This window comes from Drosophila serrata, unplaced genomic scaffold (genome assembly GCF_035046125.1).
Source record: "Drosophila serrata isolate PLE 108 unplaced genomic scaffold, ASM3504612v1 contig_334, whole genome shotgun sequence".
NCBI classification, from domain to species: Eukaryota; Metazoa; Arthropoda; class Insecta; order Diptera; family Drosophilidae; genus Drosophila; species Drosophila serrata.
The window spans coordinates 751,388-769,804 of record NW_028257232.1 but is presented as its reverse complement, the minus strand read 5'-3'; the positions used below and the strand labels follow the sequence as shown (position 1 = coordinate 769,804).

At 42.8% G+C, this 18,417-nt stretch overlaps 1 protein-coding gene across 2 annotated transcripts in view; it reads left to right on the top strand.

The window, feature by feature from the left end:
• The window catches only part of LOC147642901 (5-hydroxytryptamine receptor 2A-like), a 38,595-nt gene extending 22,675 nt beyond the window's left edge, over window positions 1-15,920 (top strand). For both annotated transcript variants that reach the window (XM_086837751.1, XM_086837752.1), the window contains exons 2-5: window positions 4,137-4,942; window positions 5,236-5,991; window positions 9,155-9,288; window positions 13,724-15,920. In XM_086837751.1, the coding sequence (XP_086693877.1) occupies window positions 4,918-4,942; window positions 5,236-5,991; window positions 9,155-9,288; window positions 13,724-13,837 (1,029 nt within the window). In that variant the 5' untranslated portion in view covers window positions 4,137-4,917 and the 3' untranslated portion in view covers window positions 13,838-15,920. The remainder of the gene's footprint in view (window positions 1-4,136; window positions 4,943-5,235; window positions 5,992-9,154; window positions 9,289-13,723) is intronic.
• The last annotated feature ends 2,497 nt before the right edge of the window (window positions 15,921-18,417 follow it).

Here is an 18,417-nt window from a genome sequence, read left to right as displayed (position 1 = left end):
CGTATGCGTGATATTTATTACGCACTCCCAAAAGGGCCATAAAACATCGGCGAGCCAAAGAGTTAACCAAGGTGCCAACACAGCGAGCGATATAAATTATTTGCAACAGACTGATTGGCAAAAGCAATTGTGTGCGAGCGGGGTAAAATGGAAATGGAAATGAAAATGGGGAAAATGGGAAACAAACCGGGCAAGCAATCCAACTGAAGCTGTATACATAACACAGCTGCAACCGCAAGAGAGTGTATGTGGGGAAAATCGAGAGGAAAGAAGGACAAGTGGCGAGAAAAAAGGCTCAGGCTGGCAGGCAGGGGCCAGGCATGAAAGGCCGCTCAGGACATGGGAACAAGGCGCAAACACTCGACTCCAAAGATAGAGAAAAATGGCGCATGAAATGAAGCGGAAATGGTGCAAAAGGGAGTTCTCCACACACACACAAACACACACATCCACTACTATACTGTGGCAACCGGAAGCGGCACTGGAACGGGAAAGGATACATAGGGCGGTCGGGCAGAGAGCCACTTACAGAGCTGAACTAATATGTACATTAGTATCTTTTGAATGCATGCGAACAACTGATAAATGTCTGGTCTTGCATATCTCTGCCTCTGAGGTTGCCTCTGTGTGCCCTGTGTGTGCCTGTGTGAGTTTGCGGTGAATGAAATCGAGCGTCGCATGAAAAATGTATGCCATTTATTTTACTTTATTTTAGTTTCCCCTTCTGCCCCTGTTTTTTTTTTTCTTTTTTTCCCCTGTTTTCCCTGAGCCCTAACAACAGCAAACAGCTGGCATTGGCAAGGGCCAAACAATGAGACATCGCTTTTGGCTTGCTTTCGGAAAACTGCACTTTGATGGGCCACACACACACACTCGCTCATGCACAACCCCGCACATACACACATAGGCGGCATGCCGAACTATTGTGTCATGTGCCATCGGGTTGACTTAGTAGTTTACATGGGAAATGTCACTTAAAGGCAGATAGAGATATAATATTTGTTACTATAAGAACCTAAATTTAATAAAAATTATGATCAAGAATCTTAAGAAGGAATAGAGAGCAAGACTCCTAGATTTTCAGGATTGTAAAAGAGCTGAAATATATTTGTTGACTATATATTATATGTTTCAAGATGGAGGTATTAAAGCAGAACATTTTAAATTTCAAATTTACCTTTAAGTAAACACTTAACCCATATTTCATTATATATATTTTTCTACCCAGAGCACTTTTAGTAATGCCTTTCACCTACAACTTAATTTACGCCCCTCGTTCTTTAGTTATTTACTTGATTTATGACTTGGCACGGGGTAAACATCCAAGGCAGAAACAACCAACTAAAAAAATGAGAATGAGAATGAGAACTATTGCATAGATAGGCAATTTTCGTAATTGCTGCGATGCGGATACGACTGCGAATGGGAATGCGAATGCGACTGGGTCAGAGGAGGAGGAGGCGGACGATGAGGAGATGGTCAGGAGCTGAGTGCGGTGAACCAAAGTTGATTTATAGCCCAGTGTGTCCTGCGCTCGGCCTGCGCTGCTTCAAAGGACACACTGCATAAATATGCGATAAGCTCGACGACTATAAAAAGCGACTGACATTCTCACACACACTCTGCACACACACATACACTCACTCACACACACACTCACTCACTCACTCACACAGGGAACATTTGGCATACACTTGCATAATGTATGCAGGCGACTCTCTGCCGGACAAGCTGCGAACCGCAACAAGTGCACTCACCATGGCCGGAGGGGGTGGACAGTGGGGCAGGTGGGGACAGAGGGGGTTACAGGTGCGACTAGGTGTGCATTTAAGCGACATGTGTCGTCTTCACACTCAACTGCACCTCAAACGAGCCCAGAGCCGCGCACGTTCCCACGTCCTACAGCACACACTCCACAGGGCAAGTCCACCAATCGTTTACTACAGTAGAGACTCAGAATTTAAATCATCAATTTTACCTCTTCCGGAAATCCCCAACTTTACTAACCCCTATTATTTCAGCATACTCAAAACCATTATTTACTTCCCTTGAATATGGATTAATCAGTTTCCAATTAAACTTTAGAATCCGATTTCCCCCGCTATAAGTTCCCCTGTAGTTTGCCTTGAACACTCATGGCTTGGCATAAACTTCCGCATTAAATCGACTTTGAACTTGAAAACGTTAGTTACATGGCCAAACACTCGCTCGCCTTATCACACTCGTGTTGGCATTTGAAGGCTATTGTGGTCGGAACGTGCTGCTCAGGTGGCTGCGCAATAGGGCCTTTTTGTCCGGAATCAAGCTCAAAGGATTCAAAGGGGAGAGTCAGACGTTCTTGGTAACAAAAAAAAAATAAAAGAACAAAATGCTCTCTATTCAGGCAAAGGATGGAAATTCTGCTCGGATGCAACTCAAACGTAGAACTCTTATGCGTGAGACAAAGGCCAGAGCAAGTAGCTGCTAATAAAGTCAGGAATGCAAAAAAGAAAGTAAAGTCAAATCAAAAAAAGCCATTAAAGATTTCCTGAACCCTCATATGGGGATGAGGTTTTAATGAGCAAAAATGTTGCTCTAGTTTTCCAATGGAAATTTAACTTCTTTCGTAGATACATTGTAGATGTTAAACTGTTCCTGGGAAATGTAAAACCCACAGCATGTTTACGTTCTTTTATCTTCATGATATTTTAATAGCATTTACCATTTTATTTCCCTGCTGGAATTTCAATGGCATAATTAGCTGAACAAACACTGTAGTGCAGTCAGTGGAAAACATATTCATGGGAAAAGTAACGCACACATTTTCAAATAACTCTTTGACTGCCTTCCCTATAAAAACAACAACAAAGTACCGTGCATAATTTAGAAGCACTCCGCACCTTATCTATGTGGCAGTGGCAGTGGCACTACCCTTATTTCTTGCAGCTTAAGGCTAGCACAAATCATATCAGCAAGTTAGCCATAGACTGCAAGATCCTGGGATCCTAGACTATAAACTTGGTGGGCATTAAACATGCAACATTTTCGCTTTGGGTTTTATGGTGCCGCAATGTGTACTATGCAGTGGTACCAGAGACACACATTGAGGCACAGTTGGGGGCAAGCAAATAGGAATTTAAATCAAATGAAATATGGGAAAATGGGAATTGTCTAAAATGCAGTTGAAAGGAATTCAATTAGATGGAATTAGCTGGTAAAAATAAGAAGGAATCTGACAATAAGTTCTTTGACAATGATTTATAGAAGGTGTACAACCATATTCAAGTCTTTTAAATTACTCTCACCTGTATGTTGTAATTCTTAATTCCCCATAATAACTACTAATTTCATAACCTTCATCGTAACCCTGCACATGTAACTACATGCGATGACATTTTACCAAGCCCCGGCTTCGCTCTTGGGGTATTTGCCATCTTTTCTGCTCTCATTTTATGCGTTTTAAATTTATTTTGCTGCCTCCTCTGTCGCAACAGTGGGACAAAGGACGAAAAGGACGACGTGCAGAAAGGGGGGCGAGTGTGGGAGAGACGAATGAAGCCGCTGGCAATGGCGCCTGTCGCACGCACGCAAAACTTCCGCCACGTATGCGTAAGGATATGCCTCATGTATGTATGTGTGTGTGTGTGTGTGTGTAAGTAGCTGTCCTGGGGCAAAAAAAAAAAAACACAAAACGAAAAAACAACGCATGGCTTGCCTTCAGTCTTCATATTTATTTATCGTGCCAAGTGATTCCGTGTAATTGCTGAAATTGCGTTAAATTATTTAACAAGCGGGCACAGCAATGGCGGTGGCAGCATTTCAAATTCATTTACACTTTACGCACAATGCGGAAAGGAAATTGAATACAATAAATTTTCGGCTGGCGAGAAATATATTCCGCAGACCCACAGGAAATTATTTCCCAGCGCAAAAATCAACCGCAGAAATTGAATTTCAAGCATTTTTAAATATTAGGTGGTCCCTGGTTGTGCGCTCTGATTTATTATCTAATTTCATTTTTATTGGTGCAAGGGTTACAAGTTGTGGATAAATATTTAAATTACATTAGAATGTGTTCAAAGTTCTAACATTCACTACGTAAACCCTTAATATTTAAAAGTATTTCCCAACTCATTTTTTATTTGTTTTCATTGCAGAATGCCACCCATAAGGCCAACAATTGGGCAGCAGGCAATCGGATGCGAAGGATATGAAAATAGCACATCAATTGAGCCATAAACACACGACAGCAAACGGAAGAGCTTAAATAAACCAAAAAACGTATAAATATATATATATAAAAATAAAAACCAAGAAAAAAAGAGTACAAAGCAGCAGCGTCGTCGTGCAACAATCAACAGCACAAAGGAAACACTGCCAGAAGAAAATCTAAAAAGAAACAATATAACAACAAACAAAAAGAAAAGAGCACACTGGAAGGAACTGGAACTGGAATAAGAGGAAGTCGGAAAGAAGGAAAAGTGAAAGCCAAAAGCCCAAATTGTAAACGCTCCATGTAAACACTTGAAAGCTCGTTAGGATAATACATCCTGCCCGGCACCGAGCACACACACTGCTGCTGACACACCACACACATACATAAAGAGAGACAGGAGACCAGGAAGCAGCCAAAAGTGTCACCATGCGCCGCCCCGCCTGTCTGAGTGGCCGCCATCACCTGATACAGCAACAGCAACAGCAACAACAACGGCACCACCTAAAAACCCCACCAAAATACAACACACCCTTACACACGTCACACGGGAGCCAGCAGCGGGCCATTGCCATTGCCATTGCCATCGCCATCGCCATTGCATAGTCGCGCTTCCGTTTCCGCCTACTCCTCATTTCCGCTGCGGCTGCAATTAAGCGAAAAGAAGCGACGCAACGCGAAGGATCCTAAAAAAAAGACACACAGCACCGCGAATATCCACAAAAATGGCGCACGAGACCAGCTTTAATGGTGGGTACACATGGCAGCCACACACATTACCCTCAGGTCATTGTTTTAAAACATTTTATTGCATCACAGAAATTGTGCGAGTTTAACACATTAAATTGGGTCCATTTAAGAAGATATTGAAGGAATATTATTTTCCATTAGATTTAAAGTGTGGATACTTAAGTTCCCAGTACTTTCAAGGCAATTTCTAGGGAATTCAAGTTATAAATTAAAATATATTAAATAAAGAAATCAAATACAAAAATTCAGAAACTTCCCAATTATTATAAACTAATTATCTCTCTCACTTTAAGATGCTCTGGACTACATTTACATAGCGAACAGCGTGAATGACAGGGCCTTTCTGATAGCCGAGCCGCATCCCGAGCTGCAGAGCTCCGATGGCCAGGAGGAAGAACAGGACCAGGACCAGGACGAGTCCGAGGCCGAGGAGAACCTAACAGCCCCCAAGGCAGTCGCCCAGCTAGAGGACACCAACAACAACAACAGCAACAGCAAGCGATACTATAGCTCTGGGAAGCGGCGTTCCCGCCTCAAGGGACCTTACTCCCAATCGGCTCTGAAGCCTTCAGCACCGGCCGCCCTGCCCACCGAACCACCGAGCAACGCCACCGGCTCACCGCTGGCCACCGCCGCCTTGGCAGCCGCAGCGGCCAGTGCCTCCGTAGCGGCGGCGGCGGCCAGGATAACAGCCAAGGCGGCGCATAGGGCTCTAACTACGGCTACGACGACCAAGGCAGAGGCATCGGGACCGGGATCGGGTTCACCGCCAACCCTTCAGCTGATCGACATGGACAATAACTTTACCAACGTGGCCGTCGGACTGGGGGCGATGCTGCTCAACGACACCCTGCTCCTTGATGGCAACGATACTGGCCTCTTTGGCGAGATCATGATGACCAACCGGAGCGGGCAACTGGAGCTGGCCAATGGCAGTGCGGGCATTAATGTGACCACCAGCAAAGTGGCCGAGGATGACTTTACGCAGCTGCTGCGAATGGCCGTCACATCCGTGCTGCTGGGACTGATGATACTGGTCACTATAATTGGTGAGTATAAGGGAAGGCTACACTGGGGAGTACTACATACTGTTCTGAAATTATTAGCTAAAAAACCCCTTTATAGCCAGTCTCTTAAAAAATCGGTCAACTTCTTCAAGCTTCAAGTGTAAGCCAAAGCCCAAACATAGACATAATTATTTCAGTCGTAGAACCCAGTTTCCCTGCCGAGCCCGAAGCCCGTCCAAAATAAATTCCTTGAATGCCAGTCTCAGGCACGCGCCTCCTTCAAATCCTTGGGGAATATGGCAAGCAATTCAATAAGGCGGAAGGAGGGAGAGGAACGGAAAAAAGAGGAACGAGGAAAGAGGGAACCTCCTCCTGGGTGGCGGCTTCAGTTGTAGATAATAAAATACGCGTAACTGATATTTATGATACTGGGGCAGGGCATTTTATATTATTTATTATTGTTGTTATTATGGCTCAGATGCTGAAGCAGCTCAGTCTCAGTTATTAATAAGGCAGCTCAATGACGAGGAACGGCAATGGGAATGGGAATGGGAGTGGGATTCGAATGGGGAACGAGGCCGGGGAATGGATCTCGCTATTGTTGCTGGCTACATTCATTACACGCATTTAGCCATAAATCCAATGGCAAACAAACCGGCATCCATCTAGGCAAAGACACGCCGCATTAAAATTGACAGTCAATCAATCAATCACAGTGTACATATATATGTACCACAGCCTCCTCCTCCTCCTTCTCCATCATCCTCAAATGGAAGAAAACTTTATGTTCAAGTTGTAAAATCCAAACAAAATGTATAAAAATCAAGCAGAGCAGCCGGCTGAAATTGATTTCATTAATTTAAGTAGATTTCATTTCATTTCATTTAGCTTAAAACGGGCACAAAAGTCAAGAGGCAAATAAAAATAACGACGACGAGCGCTGAAAAGTATGCTACGATTCTTAGCGCCGCCTCCTTCTCCCCAAAAGGACCCCGGCAGCCATTCACATGTCTCGCTTGCTCTCACTTGTTTTCATTTCTGATTTCCTACTAATTTGTGTTTATTTAGTTTTTCTTTCTTCCGTTTCCTTTCCCTTCCCTTCCCCCCTAGCGCTGCCTTTAGTTTTCCTTTTCTTCGCTCGCTCGTCTCGCTTTTGAACTTTGCAGTTTTTGTCAGCGCCAGCGTCAGCGTCGGCAGCAGCATTTAGCATTTAAAAAGAAAATGCTAATGAGTTTTAATGCTAATTTTAGCTAGATTGCTTCACGCCTTCGGTCACTCAGTGGAATAAAAATAAGAATAAAATAAGAGACCAAGCTTTGGGGATTCTTTAAAATGTACGAATTTAATGGGGGATATTTGTGACCTACTTATGAATCGCATTTAAACTGATTGAGTTTGTCCTTTGGTGACGGTTAGCAGTGGGATTTGATTAGGATTTTATTTTTTTAATGCATTTAATTAAGTAAGGTATTCGTATTAAGTGGAATCAATTAGTCGTTTGTCTACGATGTTGTCAATAATGAGGCTTACTAAAGACAGACAAAGAGCGTAAGGTTAATGTATGTTCGCGTATTATAAAGTCAGTGCTGCTTTAAAAATAAGTTATAGAGACAATAAATTAATATTTTGATTTGCTAATTTTTTGGGTGAATCGAAGATTTCCTGCATATCATAACTACGCTAAAAATGCATTAATCTCAACTTGGAAAGCTGTTCTATACTATTTTTTTAAAGGCTGAAAAATCTGCCTATTTAGTTAACAAATTTAAGAAAATAAATTTTTTAACAAGATTTTAACAATTTTAACGATAACCTTGAAAAATATTGAAAAAATTGGAAAAAATTTATTTTCTCTCCTTTATGGCTAAAAAGATTCGCCTGTTGATGCTGATCAAGAATATATATGATTTATAGGGTCGGAAATGACTCCTTCACATATTTACAAGCTTCTGAATGAAGCTAAAATACCATTTTTTAGTCGATATAATTTATTTTTTTATAAGATAATTGGTTCAACAAATCAAATTCTAAAAAACTCACAGCTAAGCCAAAAATGCATTAATTTTAAATTGGAAAGCAGCCCTGTGTTAGTTTTTAGTAGGGTAATAAATCTGCATACTCGATTTAAAATGTAAAAAAATCACAATTTTTGTCTATTTTAACGATGTAACCCCTTATAAAATTATGAAAAAAATTGGCAAAAATTTATTTTCTTTCCTTTGTGGCTAGAAAGATTCTCCTGTTGATGCTGATCAAGAATATATATGGTTTATGGGGTCGGAAATGATTCCTTCACCGTCTTGCAAGCTTCTGTATAAAGTTATAATACCCTGTAAGGGTAGAAGAATCCCCTGTGGAGAGAAGGACACTGCACAGGACTCAAAAACACAAACAGCTGGCGGCAGGCATGGGGCTTGCCTACTTGCCATCACTGTGACACTCAAGTATCTAATTGCATGTGTGTCTCCAGGCCCAGGCGGGCCCTGTGAGGATGTGTGAGTTTGCCGACTGTCGGCGGATTCAATGCCACAAATTGCATGTCTCGCACCTGTAGTGCCTGGCTTTCTTTGGCTGCCTCAAGTGGGCCACAAGTAGTGGCAGTGGCAGGAGGACAGCCCAGAGAAAAAAGTCGACAAAATTCGCTCTCCGTCCTGGCAGACATCAAAGGTGATTTCACACCGTTCCAAAAGAAAAAAAAAAGAAGAATAGAAAAGGAGACACCCCAACCTGATCCTGCAGCTTTTGGCGAAAGTTTACGACAGCGCGATTAGCTCATGTCGTTTATTTTGGCTTTTCGTAAACTTTGTCTTTGTCTCTGGCTTTGTGTGGGAACTGTTAGTGCCACTGCAGGTGGAATTGCAACAGTGCAATCCCTTCTCGGTAAGACAAGCTTAATAAGATTCCCATTTCATTTAGGGTCACGGCTCTCCTACTCTCTCCGGTCCAAAGAAGTTTGCCAATTCCCCGCAAAAAACTTTATCCGTTCCGCTGCGGTTTCTCTTACTCGGCTTCGCTTTCGCTTTCGCTTTCCGTCATCAACTGCAGCCCGAGTTCGAATTGAATTGCAAACTTTTTCCTCACAAGTCAATTTTCGCAATTAGGCTGCTGAAAGCTATATACTATACATATATAGACCACACACATTCAGACCCAAGTCAAGTTGCACGTTTGATTAAGTTTCCTGACTTCTCTTCGATCATTGCAGGCAACGTCTTCGTCATTGCGGCCATTATCCTAGAACGGAATCTGCAGAACGTGGCCAACTATCTGGTGGCTTCCTTGGCCGTTGCCGATCTCTTTGTGGCCTGCCTGGTGATGCCCCTGGGCGCCGTCTACGAGGTGAGTTTAGGTGCTCAAAGGAGCTGAAAGTGTGCGATTTATTTAAATATTTAAGCAAAGCATACACTGAAATAACAAGTATAATGGAGAGCTTGAGAAGGAAGCTACTCTCGTTTTGTTTTTTGCTATTCGAAGACATTAACTATGCTTAAGGTGTCTTTTTTGAGGTGTTAATAAAAAGCTGAGGTGCTGAATTCCGTTACACATTCATAATAATTTCAAAAAGTTAAGATATGGATACCTATCTCTAGCCATGGTATCGCTTATAGAGAATCTCTATTACAAAAACCAAAGTGCTCAATAGCATGCCGCCTATGTAAATCCTAATAGAAATCGCGTAAAAGGACAAGGTCAGCGGTTGAAACTCTTTTTCCGAATCCAAGGGTAACTTATCGATGTGTAAAAGTTCACGAAACTTTTGGAAACCTATCAGCAGCCATTTTTGGTGAAGGCCCGACTCGATAACCCTATGAAAGTAGTCAAAGAAAATGTATACCAAAGGTGAGTTCCGTGAGATGGGTAACCGGAGGTGGCGTGTTCTTGAGCAAAGCTCAGGTCCAGATATAGAATACCCCTTGGATTTCACACGTTCCTGATATAACTGAAGTGCTTGCCAATTGTGCGTTTGTATCACATGGACGACATTCTCGTTTAGGTTCAAAAAGCTTTGTTGAATAACCGGTTCCTCCAATATGTCCACCAGATCGTACAACGAGCTTGGCATTTCATTATCCTTGAATGCCTGCGGTATGGTGCGATCCAATGTCACAATCCGAAGGCCACTGGCACGCATCGACTGCACATCCGTGATGAGCGGATAATGAATTCCCGTGGTTAGGGCGCTGCTCAGTATGGACACAGAAAAGCTGATGTAGATTCCTACCCACATGAAGCAGAAGACCTCGATTATCTTGTCCGCCAGAGACAATCGACCCAACTGACCACCGGGCAGGGGAATTCCGAAGAGAAATCGGTAACTGTCGAAAAAGGATTCCACCAGCGATCGACCTCGATGGGCGATGTACTTGATCACAAACACCATGAGGAACATGCCCAAGGTTACATAGTACACACCGGGATCAATCACCTTGTCGAAATATCTGCTGACAGAAATCTTCCTGTGACTCGGCACAAGCAGGCAGGTCTGACTATCCGTCACCACTAGACTGTGGAGGAAGCTATTGTTCTCCACTAGATTAGCCACCATATCGATGGTCCGATTCGTGCCCACCTCGAGGAACTCGTAGTTTGAATTCTGCGCTACTGAGACTGGAAGAATGTCCATGGTGGCGTTAATATATCGCATGAATTCTACGATAAGGATGCCAATAGATCCTGACAGACTGATATTTCCGCCTCCAATCACATCCGCTTGTTCCGATGAGTTGTACTGCAGACAGACAATTAATTATAATATCAATATATATATAAAATCTTTCAGCTCACCCAAAATATTGATGGAAAATCATTGGCGACTTTAACCAGAAATTTATATCCGTTTTTTCGAAACATGTCTGTAATGCTTCTATCGTCAACGATCTTATCGACGGTTAGTTCTTCGAATTTATAGTAAGACCACATTTCGAACTCAGACTCACCCTGGAACGAGACCAGGGTACTGACGAATTTATGTTCCCAGCACCACTTGAAAACCTCTTTTATCATATCCAATGTCAGTGGTTTTGTGGAGTGAAATAAATAGGTTTGCTTGCCATCATATGCGTGTCCCGCCGTGTCGTTGACAGTTCCGAGTATCGGATCGTCCAGGCCAGAGAACATAACAACCACAAGAGTCATAGAGTCCGGATAATGTCGATTCTGGGGTCCCTTGTGGGATGCAACCGTATATATTGGAATAGTTAAGCGTTCCATCATAGTCTGCTCGAGGGACGGTCGCAGATTAAAGTTTCCCGAGTAAACGATAATGCTGTGGCATCCCAAGTATCGAATAAGTCCACGGACCAGATTAAGAAACTCATTAATCTCAGTCTTATTCGTTTCTCCGATATCCAATGGAATCTTTAATGGACTGCTGTCCAGGACAACAGAACTGACTACAACCAGAATGAGTAGGTGCACTGTCCGAAGGCGGTAGCGGCTCTCCATGGCTGATGTTCTCTTTCGATTTAAGCCCTTTTGCATTTGCTTGCAATACTTTATACAAGGACATTGGTAACCATTTCTGTTTGCTCAGCTATTAGAGGACATAACATTTAACTATGCTTCGGAGTCCAATTCGAGGTGCTAATAAAAAGCGCGAGAGGTGCAGGATGAACTTAACATTTTCCGTTCAAAGCAAACACTGAGATTACAAACTTGGGGGATATATGTAAATATGTTAGCTCAGCATGCTTATCAATTGGCGTATCTGTTGTAGAGTAGTTCCAGGATAAATACCACTGTACTCAGTAAAATACCGGCTAAATACACCTTTATGAACACTGTGAAGAAATCCAGGCTCAGCGGCTTCCAGTTGGTGGCCTCGTCCAGGGGCAATTTAAGGTTGCCCTTAAGTTCTAGGTACTTTTGGAAACCCATCTGCACCCATTTCTGCTGGAGGCCCGACTCAAAAATCCAATGGAAGTAATCCGTAAAGATGAACCTCAAAGGAGAGTACTGTGAGATGGGCAATCGCATGGGCCAGCTATTGGAGCACAGCTCGGGGCCGGAAAGTCCAAATCGCTTATTAAACAAACGCTGCTGGTACAATTGATATCCCTCCCAATTGGGAGTTGCCACCACATAGACATAGTTGTCATTGAGATCGATAAAGTTCTGAGAAACTGTGTGCTCATCCATTAGGTCCACCAGGTCCGCCAAAGAGCTGGGCATTTGATTATTGACGAAGGCCTGCTTTATGGTGGGATCCGCTGTCAAAATCCGGAGGCCACTGGCTCGCATCGATTCCACATCTCTGATGGGTGGATAATATACGCCCGTGGTCAAGGCCGTACTTAGTGTAGATACACAGGCACCGATAGCTATTCCCACAAACAGGAAGGAGTACACCTCCAATATTTTGTCCGCCAGAGGCAATCGATTCAACTGACCACCTGGCAGTGGAATCCCCATCGCGAAACGAACGCTGCTAAAGAGCGTTTCCACAACGGACCGACGACGATGGGCCATGTACTTGACTCCGAAAACGGACACGGCCACTATTAACGCGATAAAGTGATAGGTTGGTCTTACTGACTTGTCGTAATATCTGTTGAAGGGCACCATCCGGCGAAGCGGCCGCACCAGGCAAATCCGTGAGTACGTCACCGTGGGACTGAAGAGGTAGCTATCGTTGGCCACCAGATTGGCAACCATGTCGACCCTCCGATCGCTGGACACTGCAAAGATGTCGCTCTGCGATTTGCTGACTGGAAGGATGTCCATGCTAGCGTTGATGTAGCGCATAAACTCCACTATAAGGGTGCCAATAGGTCCGGAGAGACTGATGTTTCCACCGCCTATCACATCCGCTTGCACCGATGAATTGTACTGCAACAGGGAGAGAGTATTAAATTTGCAAAATATTCAACAGGAAAATCTCTTGACTCACCCAAAAAATAGTCGGTACATCCATGGAAACTTGTACATGAAATCTAAAGCCACTTGATCGCATAATGCTTCTAAAACGGCTTGCTCCATCGATCCTTATCATGGTTATATTTTTTAATGGAAAGTAAGACCAAGTCTCAAATTTGGATCCGCTTCGAAAGAAGAGCAGCGGGCGAATAATCTTTCGATCCCAGCACCAGGAGAAGAACTCAAACATCTTGTCCTTGTCCCAACTGACATTACGAACTGGAACATACAGAAAGCTGAAGAAGGTACTGCCATCGGAGGAGAGCTCCGTGTCGTTGAGGGCAGCCAGAGTTGGGTCATCAATGCCACTGAATAAGGTGATAACCATATTTGCAGCTACAGGATATCGACGATTTAGAGGTCCTTGCTTCGATCCGACTGAATATATAGGAACCGGGAAGTGCTCCATCAGTCGCTGCTCAAATGAGGGTCTCAGATCGAAGGTTCCCGTATAGGTGATGAAACATTGGAAGTGATGAAAATTGTTAAGTATATTGATGACACGGAAAAGGCTGGATATATCCTGGTTGATCCGCTCATGCGTTTCCCCCTGGTCCAGTGGAATCTGCATCTGGCCACTGACCAGGATGAGGCTGAAAAGGTGCCAAGTCAGTAGGTGGTAACGACTTCTCATGGCTGCTGCTCGCTTTTGACTGTCGTCCTTCAGTTCGACACTTGAACCTTTATGTTTGTGAATCCTTGTTTGCTTTGTTATTAGAGGCCATTACATTTTACACTGCCACTGGGGTCGTGCTTCCGCAGTATAAGCATCAAATTTAATATGCCATCATTAACTTTTATTGTCTATATTTGAGTAACCAAGTTTTCGGTGCTATTTTCACCATTTTCCCGCTTTCAGATCAGCCAAGGTTGGATACTTGGACCGGAACTCTGCGACATTTGGACCTCGTGCGACGTCCTCTGCTGCACAGCCTCGATTTTGCATCTGGTGGCCATTGCCGTGGACCGGTAAGTAATTACTTTGTTTCCCGAATACTTGATAAATTACTTGTAGAATGTGTGTAAGATATGGGCTAAGCTGTTCCTCCGAAAATATACATAAGATATATACTTCATGCTGGGGAAAACGTGGCAGTTAAGCGAATCAATCAATCAAGTTTTTAACATGTCAAATCTCTTTACAAATCCAGTAATGCACGCAGAAAAAAGATGTATATATAAAACAGGCAGATAACTTGTAAACATTTCGGGCCGCCAAGGCAACAACTGGGGTGTGTCCTGCCCGCCTCAAGGATGTGTGTGTTTTCTTTTTATAGACACTCCAAGATACTTGCGAGTCCTTCTGTATTTATATATCAATTTAAAATACATATATATATTCCACCCTCACACAAAACATATATGGGAGCATGGCTGGCTGCATGCCATCAATCAATTTGCAGCAAACATTTCAATCAATCGATTAAAAAGCAGAACGCAAAACGGCAAATATAACAAAAGGGTGCGAGAGGGGAGCCCTGCCTGAATGCTCTGTGTGTGTGTGTGTGTGTGTGTGTGTGGGAAACGAATTGCATTATTCAACTGGCAAAAAGCGCGAGTTCACTCGTTGTCGATCCGAATGTCAATTTTATTGTCAAGCATCCCGAATGCCGGCTAATTTTCGTGCACTTGCCGCCAGTGACAATGGGGAGCAAAATGGTTGCCATGGTTGCCATGGCAGCAGCGTGGAAAATGCCAGCAAAACGAAGTATACACCACCCAGCCCGCTCCCTGTTTAGTTGGTGTGGAAATATAGTTGTCCCGGCGTGGCCTGGGCTGGCTGGCAGTTTTATGGCCACTTAGCTGCAAGATTGGCGCAATTTTCAAATCGGCCCGCACATGGCGTATACGTAATGCATTTTGTCCCTGCTTACCCGAGGGGCTCTTGCCAGTTGTGTTTGCCTGAATGGGTGTGTGTGCTTAATGAACACACTCAAATGCAAGGGCCAGGACCTCCCTCGCCTGCGCAGTGTTGTGATTTTCGAAAAATGTTTGGTAATTTCATTTTATTAGGAAACTGAAAACAGGAAACTGGAAACTGGGCTTCCCAGCTGAAATTATATCGCCGCATTAATTGGCTAAGCTGCTGCAGGTCGATGCGGGGACCAATTATTTGGTGGTTTCAATTAGACCGAACAGTTGAGCCATAAATAATGCAAATCGCTTTCTTTGCCCCGCTGCAACGTGGCGTATACACAAAATGCGGGTGGCCGCATCTCATTAAAAGGTCACCGCATAAATACACAGAGGAAATGAACAAGAACTAAAGACTATTAAGTGGGAGTAAGGCAAAGCTTTTTAGTGTATTCTTGAGGTTAACCAATGACCTTATAAATGGTAATTTAATTGAAACGCACATTAACCTTTTTCATAAAACTAAAATATAAATAATATATTAAGGTATTTAATATTTCTTATTATTACCGTAGGAGTTTATAGCTATTCGAGATTAATACTTTGAAGAAAATCTTCAATATGTTTATTCTAGGAATGGTAAATCGATATTTTCATACGCTAATTTTTCGGGTAATTCAAAGTTTGTCAATTATCATATCTACGCCAAAAATGCATTAGTTTCAATTCGAATTGCTTTTCTGTCCTAGTTTTTAAAAGGTTACAAAATATGTCTATCAAGTTTTATAAATAAAAAAATTTAAATTATTCTAGAATTTTGCCAATTTTAACCCCTTATAAAATTTTGAAAAATTGTTCAAAAAAATATTTTCTCCCCTTTATGTCTAGAAAGATTCGCCTGTTGATGCTGATCAAGAATATATATAGTTTATGGGGTCGGAAATGAATCCTTCACATATTTACAAGCTTCTGACTAAAGCCTAAATACCATTTTTTAGTCGATATAATTTATTTTTTTATATGTCAATTTGTTCCACAAATTCAAATTTTAAAAAACTCATAGCTAGGCCAAAAAAGCATTAATTTTAAATGGGAAAGCAGCCCTGTGCTAGTTTTTAGTAGGGTAATAAATCTGCATACTCAATTTAAAATGTAAAAAAATCACAATTTTTGCCAATTTTAACAATGTAACCCCTTATAAATATTGAAAAAATTGGAAAAAATTTATTTTCTCTCCTTCATGGCTAGAAAGATTCGCCTGTTGATGCTGATCAAGAATATATATGATTTATAGGGTCGGAAATGACTCCTTCACATATTTACAAGCTTCTGACTGAAGCTAAAATACCATTTTTTAGTCGATATAATTTATTTTTTTATAAGACAATTTGTCCAACAAATCAAATTTTAATAAACTCATAGCTTGGCCAAAAAAGCATTAATTTTAAATGGGAAAGCAGCCCTGTGCTAGTTTTTAGTAGGGTAATAAATCTGCATACTCAATTTAAAATGTAAAAAAATCACAATTTTTGGCAATTTTAACGATGTAACCCCTTATAAAATTGAAAAAAAAATTGAAAAAATGTATTTTCCTCCAAACATGGCTAGATCGACTCAGTTTTCGATGCTGATCAAGAATATATATGGTTTATAGGGTCACAAACGACCTCTTCACTTTGTTTCAAGCTTCTGACTGAATTTACAATATCCTGCAAGGATATAAAATAGGAAAGAAAGGAAATAGGAAGAAAGATGAAGCTCTTCTTTAGAACGAATGCCCGGACATACGTTGGCGGTCAGGTATAATTTGATTTGAGAAAATACCCGCTGAATGGCCACTGCGATGTGGCTGTCAATTGGCAAATTGAAGCGCCTGGCTCCGCAAATTGCCTGTCAATAAACAAAGCCAAGTGATGCTTAGATTTCGCATGCATATCAATCAGCCGAAGCCCCGGCTTTTGGGGCATTCCATCCAGAGCAGACAGGACGGGACGGGGCAGGACAGGGCCCCATCTATTGGCACCTCGCTCGCAAATGCCACTCGCCTGTCAGCCGGACACCCAGAATGAAAATGCCCAAGTCCCACTTCACATTATGATTGTATTTGAAGGAGGCGGAGAAGTCGGAGGATGGGGATGAGGATGAGGAACTGGGACGATGGACCACTCCAATGCTCGCAACGAGTATGCAAATGACGAGGCATGACAGCACCGATGATGATTCGTCCGGGTGCCACATCATCGTCATGATAAAAGGCCTTAGGTCCGGACTGCGGACTGCGGACTCCGGACTCTGGCTAAAGCCATGGCATCCGCAGGGCGGAGGGCAAAACAATTACCCGGAGAGGTCTTAGGGCACATTTTATTTGTTAGTTGTCACTAGATATTTAAAATGGAAAGTCTTTGTTTTATCACCGAGAGTGAAATGAAAATTAATGTGCTTTTAAGCAAGCAGGCGGAAGCTGGAGCTGGAGCTGGAGATGGCCCTCCCGTTGGAGCCGGAGATAGGAGCGTAGTGCATTAATAAATTAAGTTTGTCAAATGGTCCCCAACCCTGCCCTCGACTCGACTCCCTCTGTGTTTTTTGGCCCCGAAAGTGTGCCGGAATGATAAATAGTTGCAGACATTCGACTACAATAATATTTGCAAGTATTTGCCGTTAGGGCCGTTAGCCAAATCGTTGACAATGCGAGAGAGATGGTGCGGGCCCTTGGGGGGAGGCGACCATGGTTAACATTTTCCGAGTTCATTTTCCATGTCAGTAATTTTTAAGCAATTAAGACAAAGTGCCAACAGTATTTACAGGGGCGGAGGGTGGGGATTGTTGGGCATTGGATGGAGGCAAATAAAACAAAGAACACGGAAAACGGAAAAGCGAGGAGCAAGTGAACTGAGCAGCAATGCCAGAGAATTTCTCCTTTACCATTTGCCCGCACAATGGAGCCTATACACAGAGCGAAATGGAGCCATAGAAATGAATGAAATGAAAGCAACTATTCATTGGATATTTCAAAGAATATTCTTATATTCTTTTAAGCACAATATATATTATAGAGCATCCAGTGACAAAATGGTGACCAGATAGAGATTTAAACAGGAAAACGAATGATTATATAGAAACCTAACTAAAGTGATTATATTTTACAAAACTATTCATATTTCCTATCCAAAAAGAAAACCCCCAAGTTTTTAGCTCAGTGTGATAAAACAGAACCAAAAACTGGAGAGACCGACAAATGGCGCCTGGACATTAATCTTCATGGCACTGACCCAACGCTTCGGCTGATTCTGTCGAATTCTGTTTGCTGGCCGCCGGAATATATGCACATATAGAACAGGCCCGGGACAGGAGCTCTCATACACACACCCTGAACTCGAGATGGGGAGCTGGGTGTGCATAAATTTCATGGTCTGCATGCTGCTGACGTCATTATTAGTGGCAGCACACGAGACCAAATACAACGGCCGCCGCTTTCGAACCGCACAGAATGATAAATGCCTCGCGGCTTTGCGTTCCATGCGATGGCCAAAACCATTTAAATGCCAAGTTTTCGCCTAGCCGTAGGGCCTTCTCGCGCCTCCCAATTTCCCTCCCCTCGGAACCAGATCATGGGTTTATCCTGATTGCTGACTGCTAACCGCATTGACCAACAGTTTGTCGGCCATGTTGCAGCCTGTTCTCGTGTTGCTCGTTGCGAGC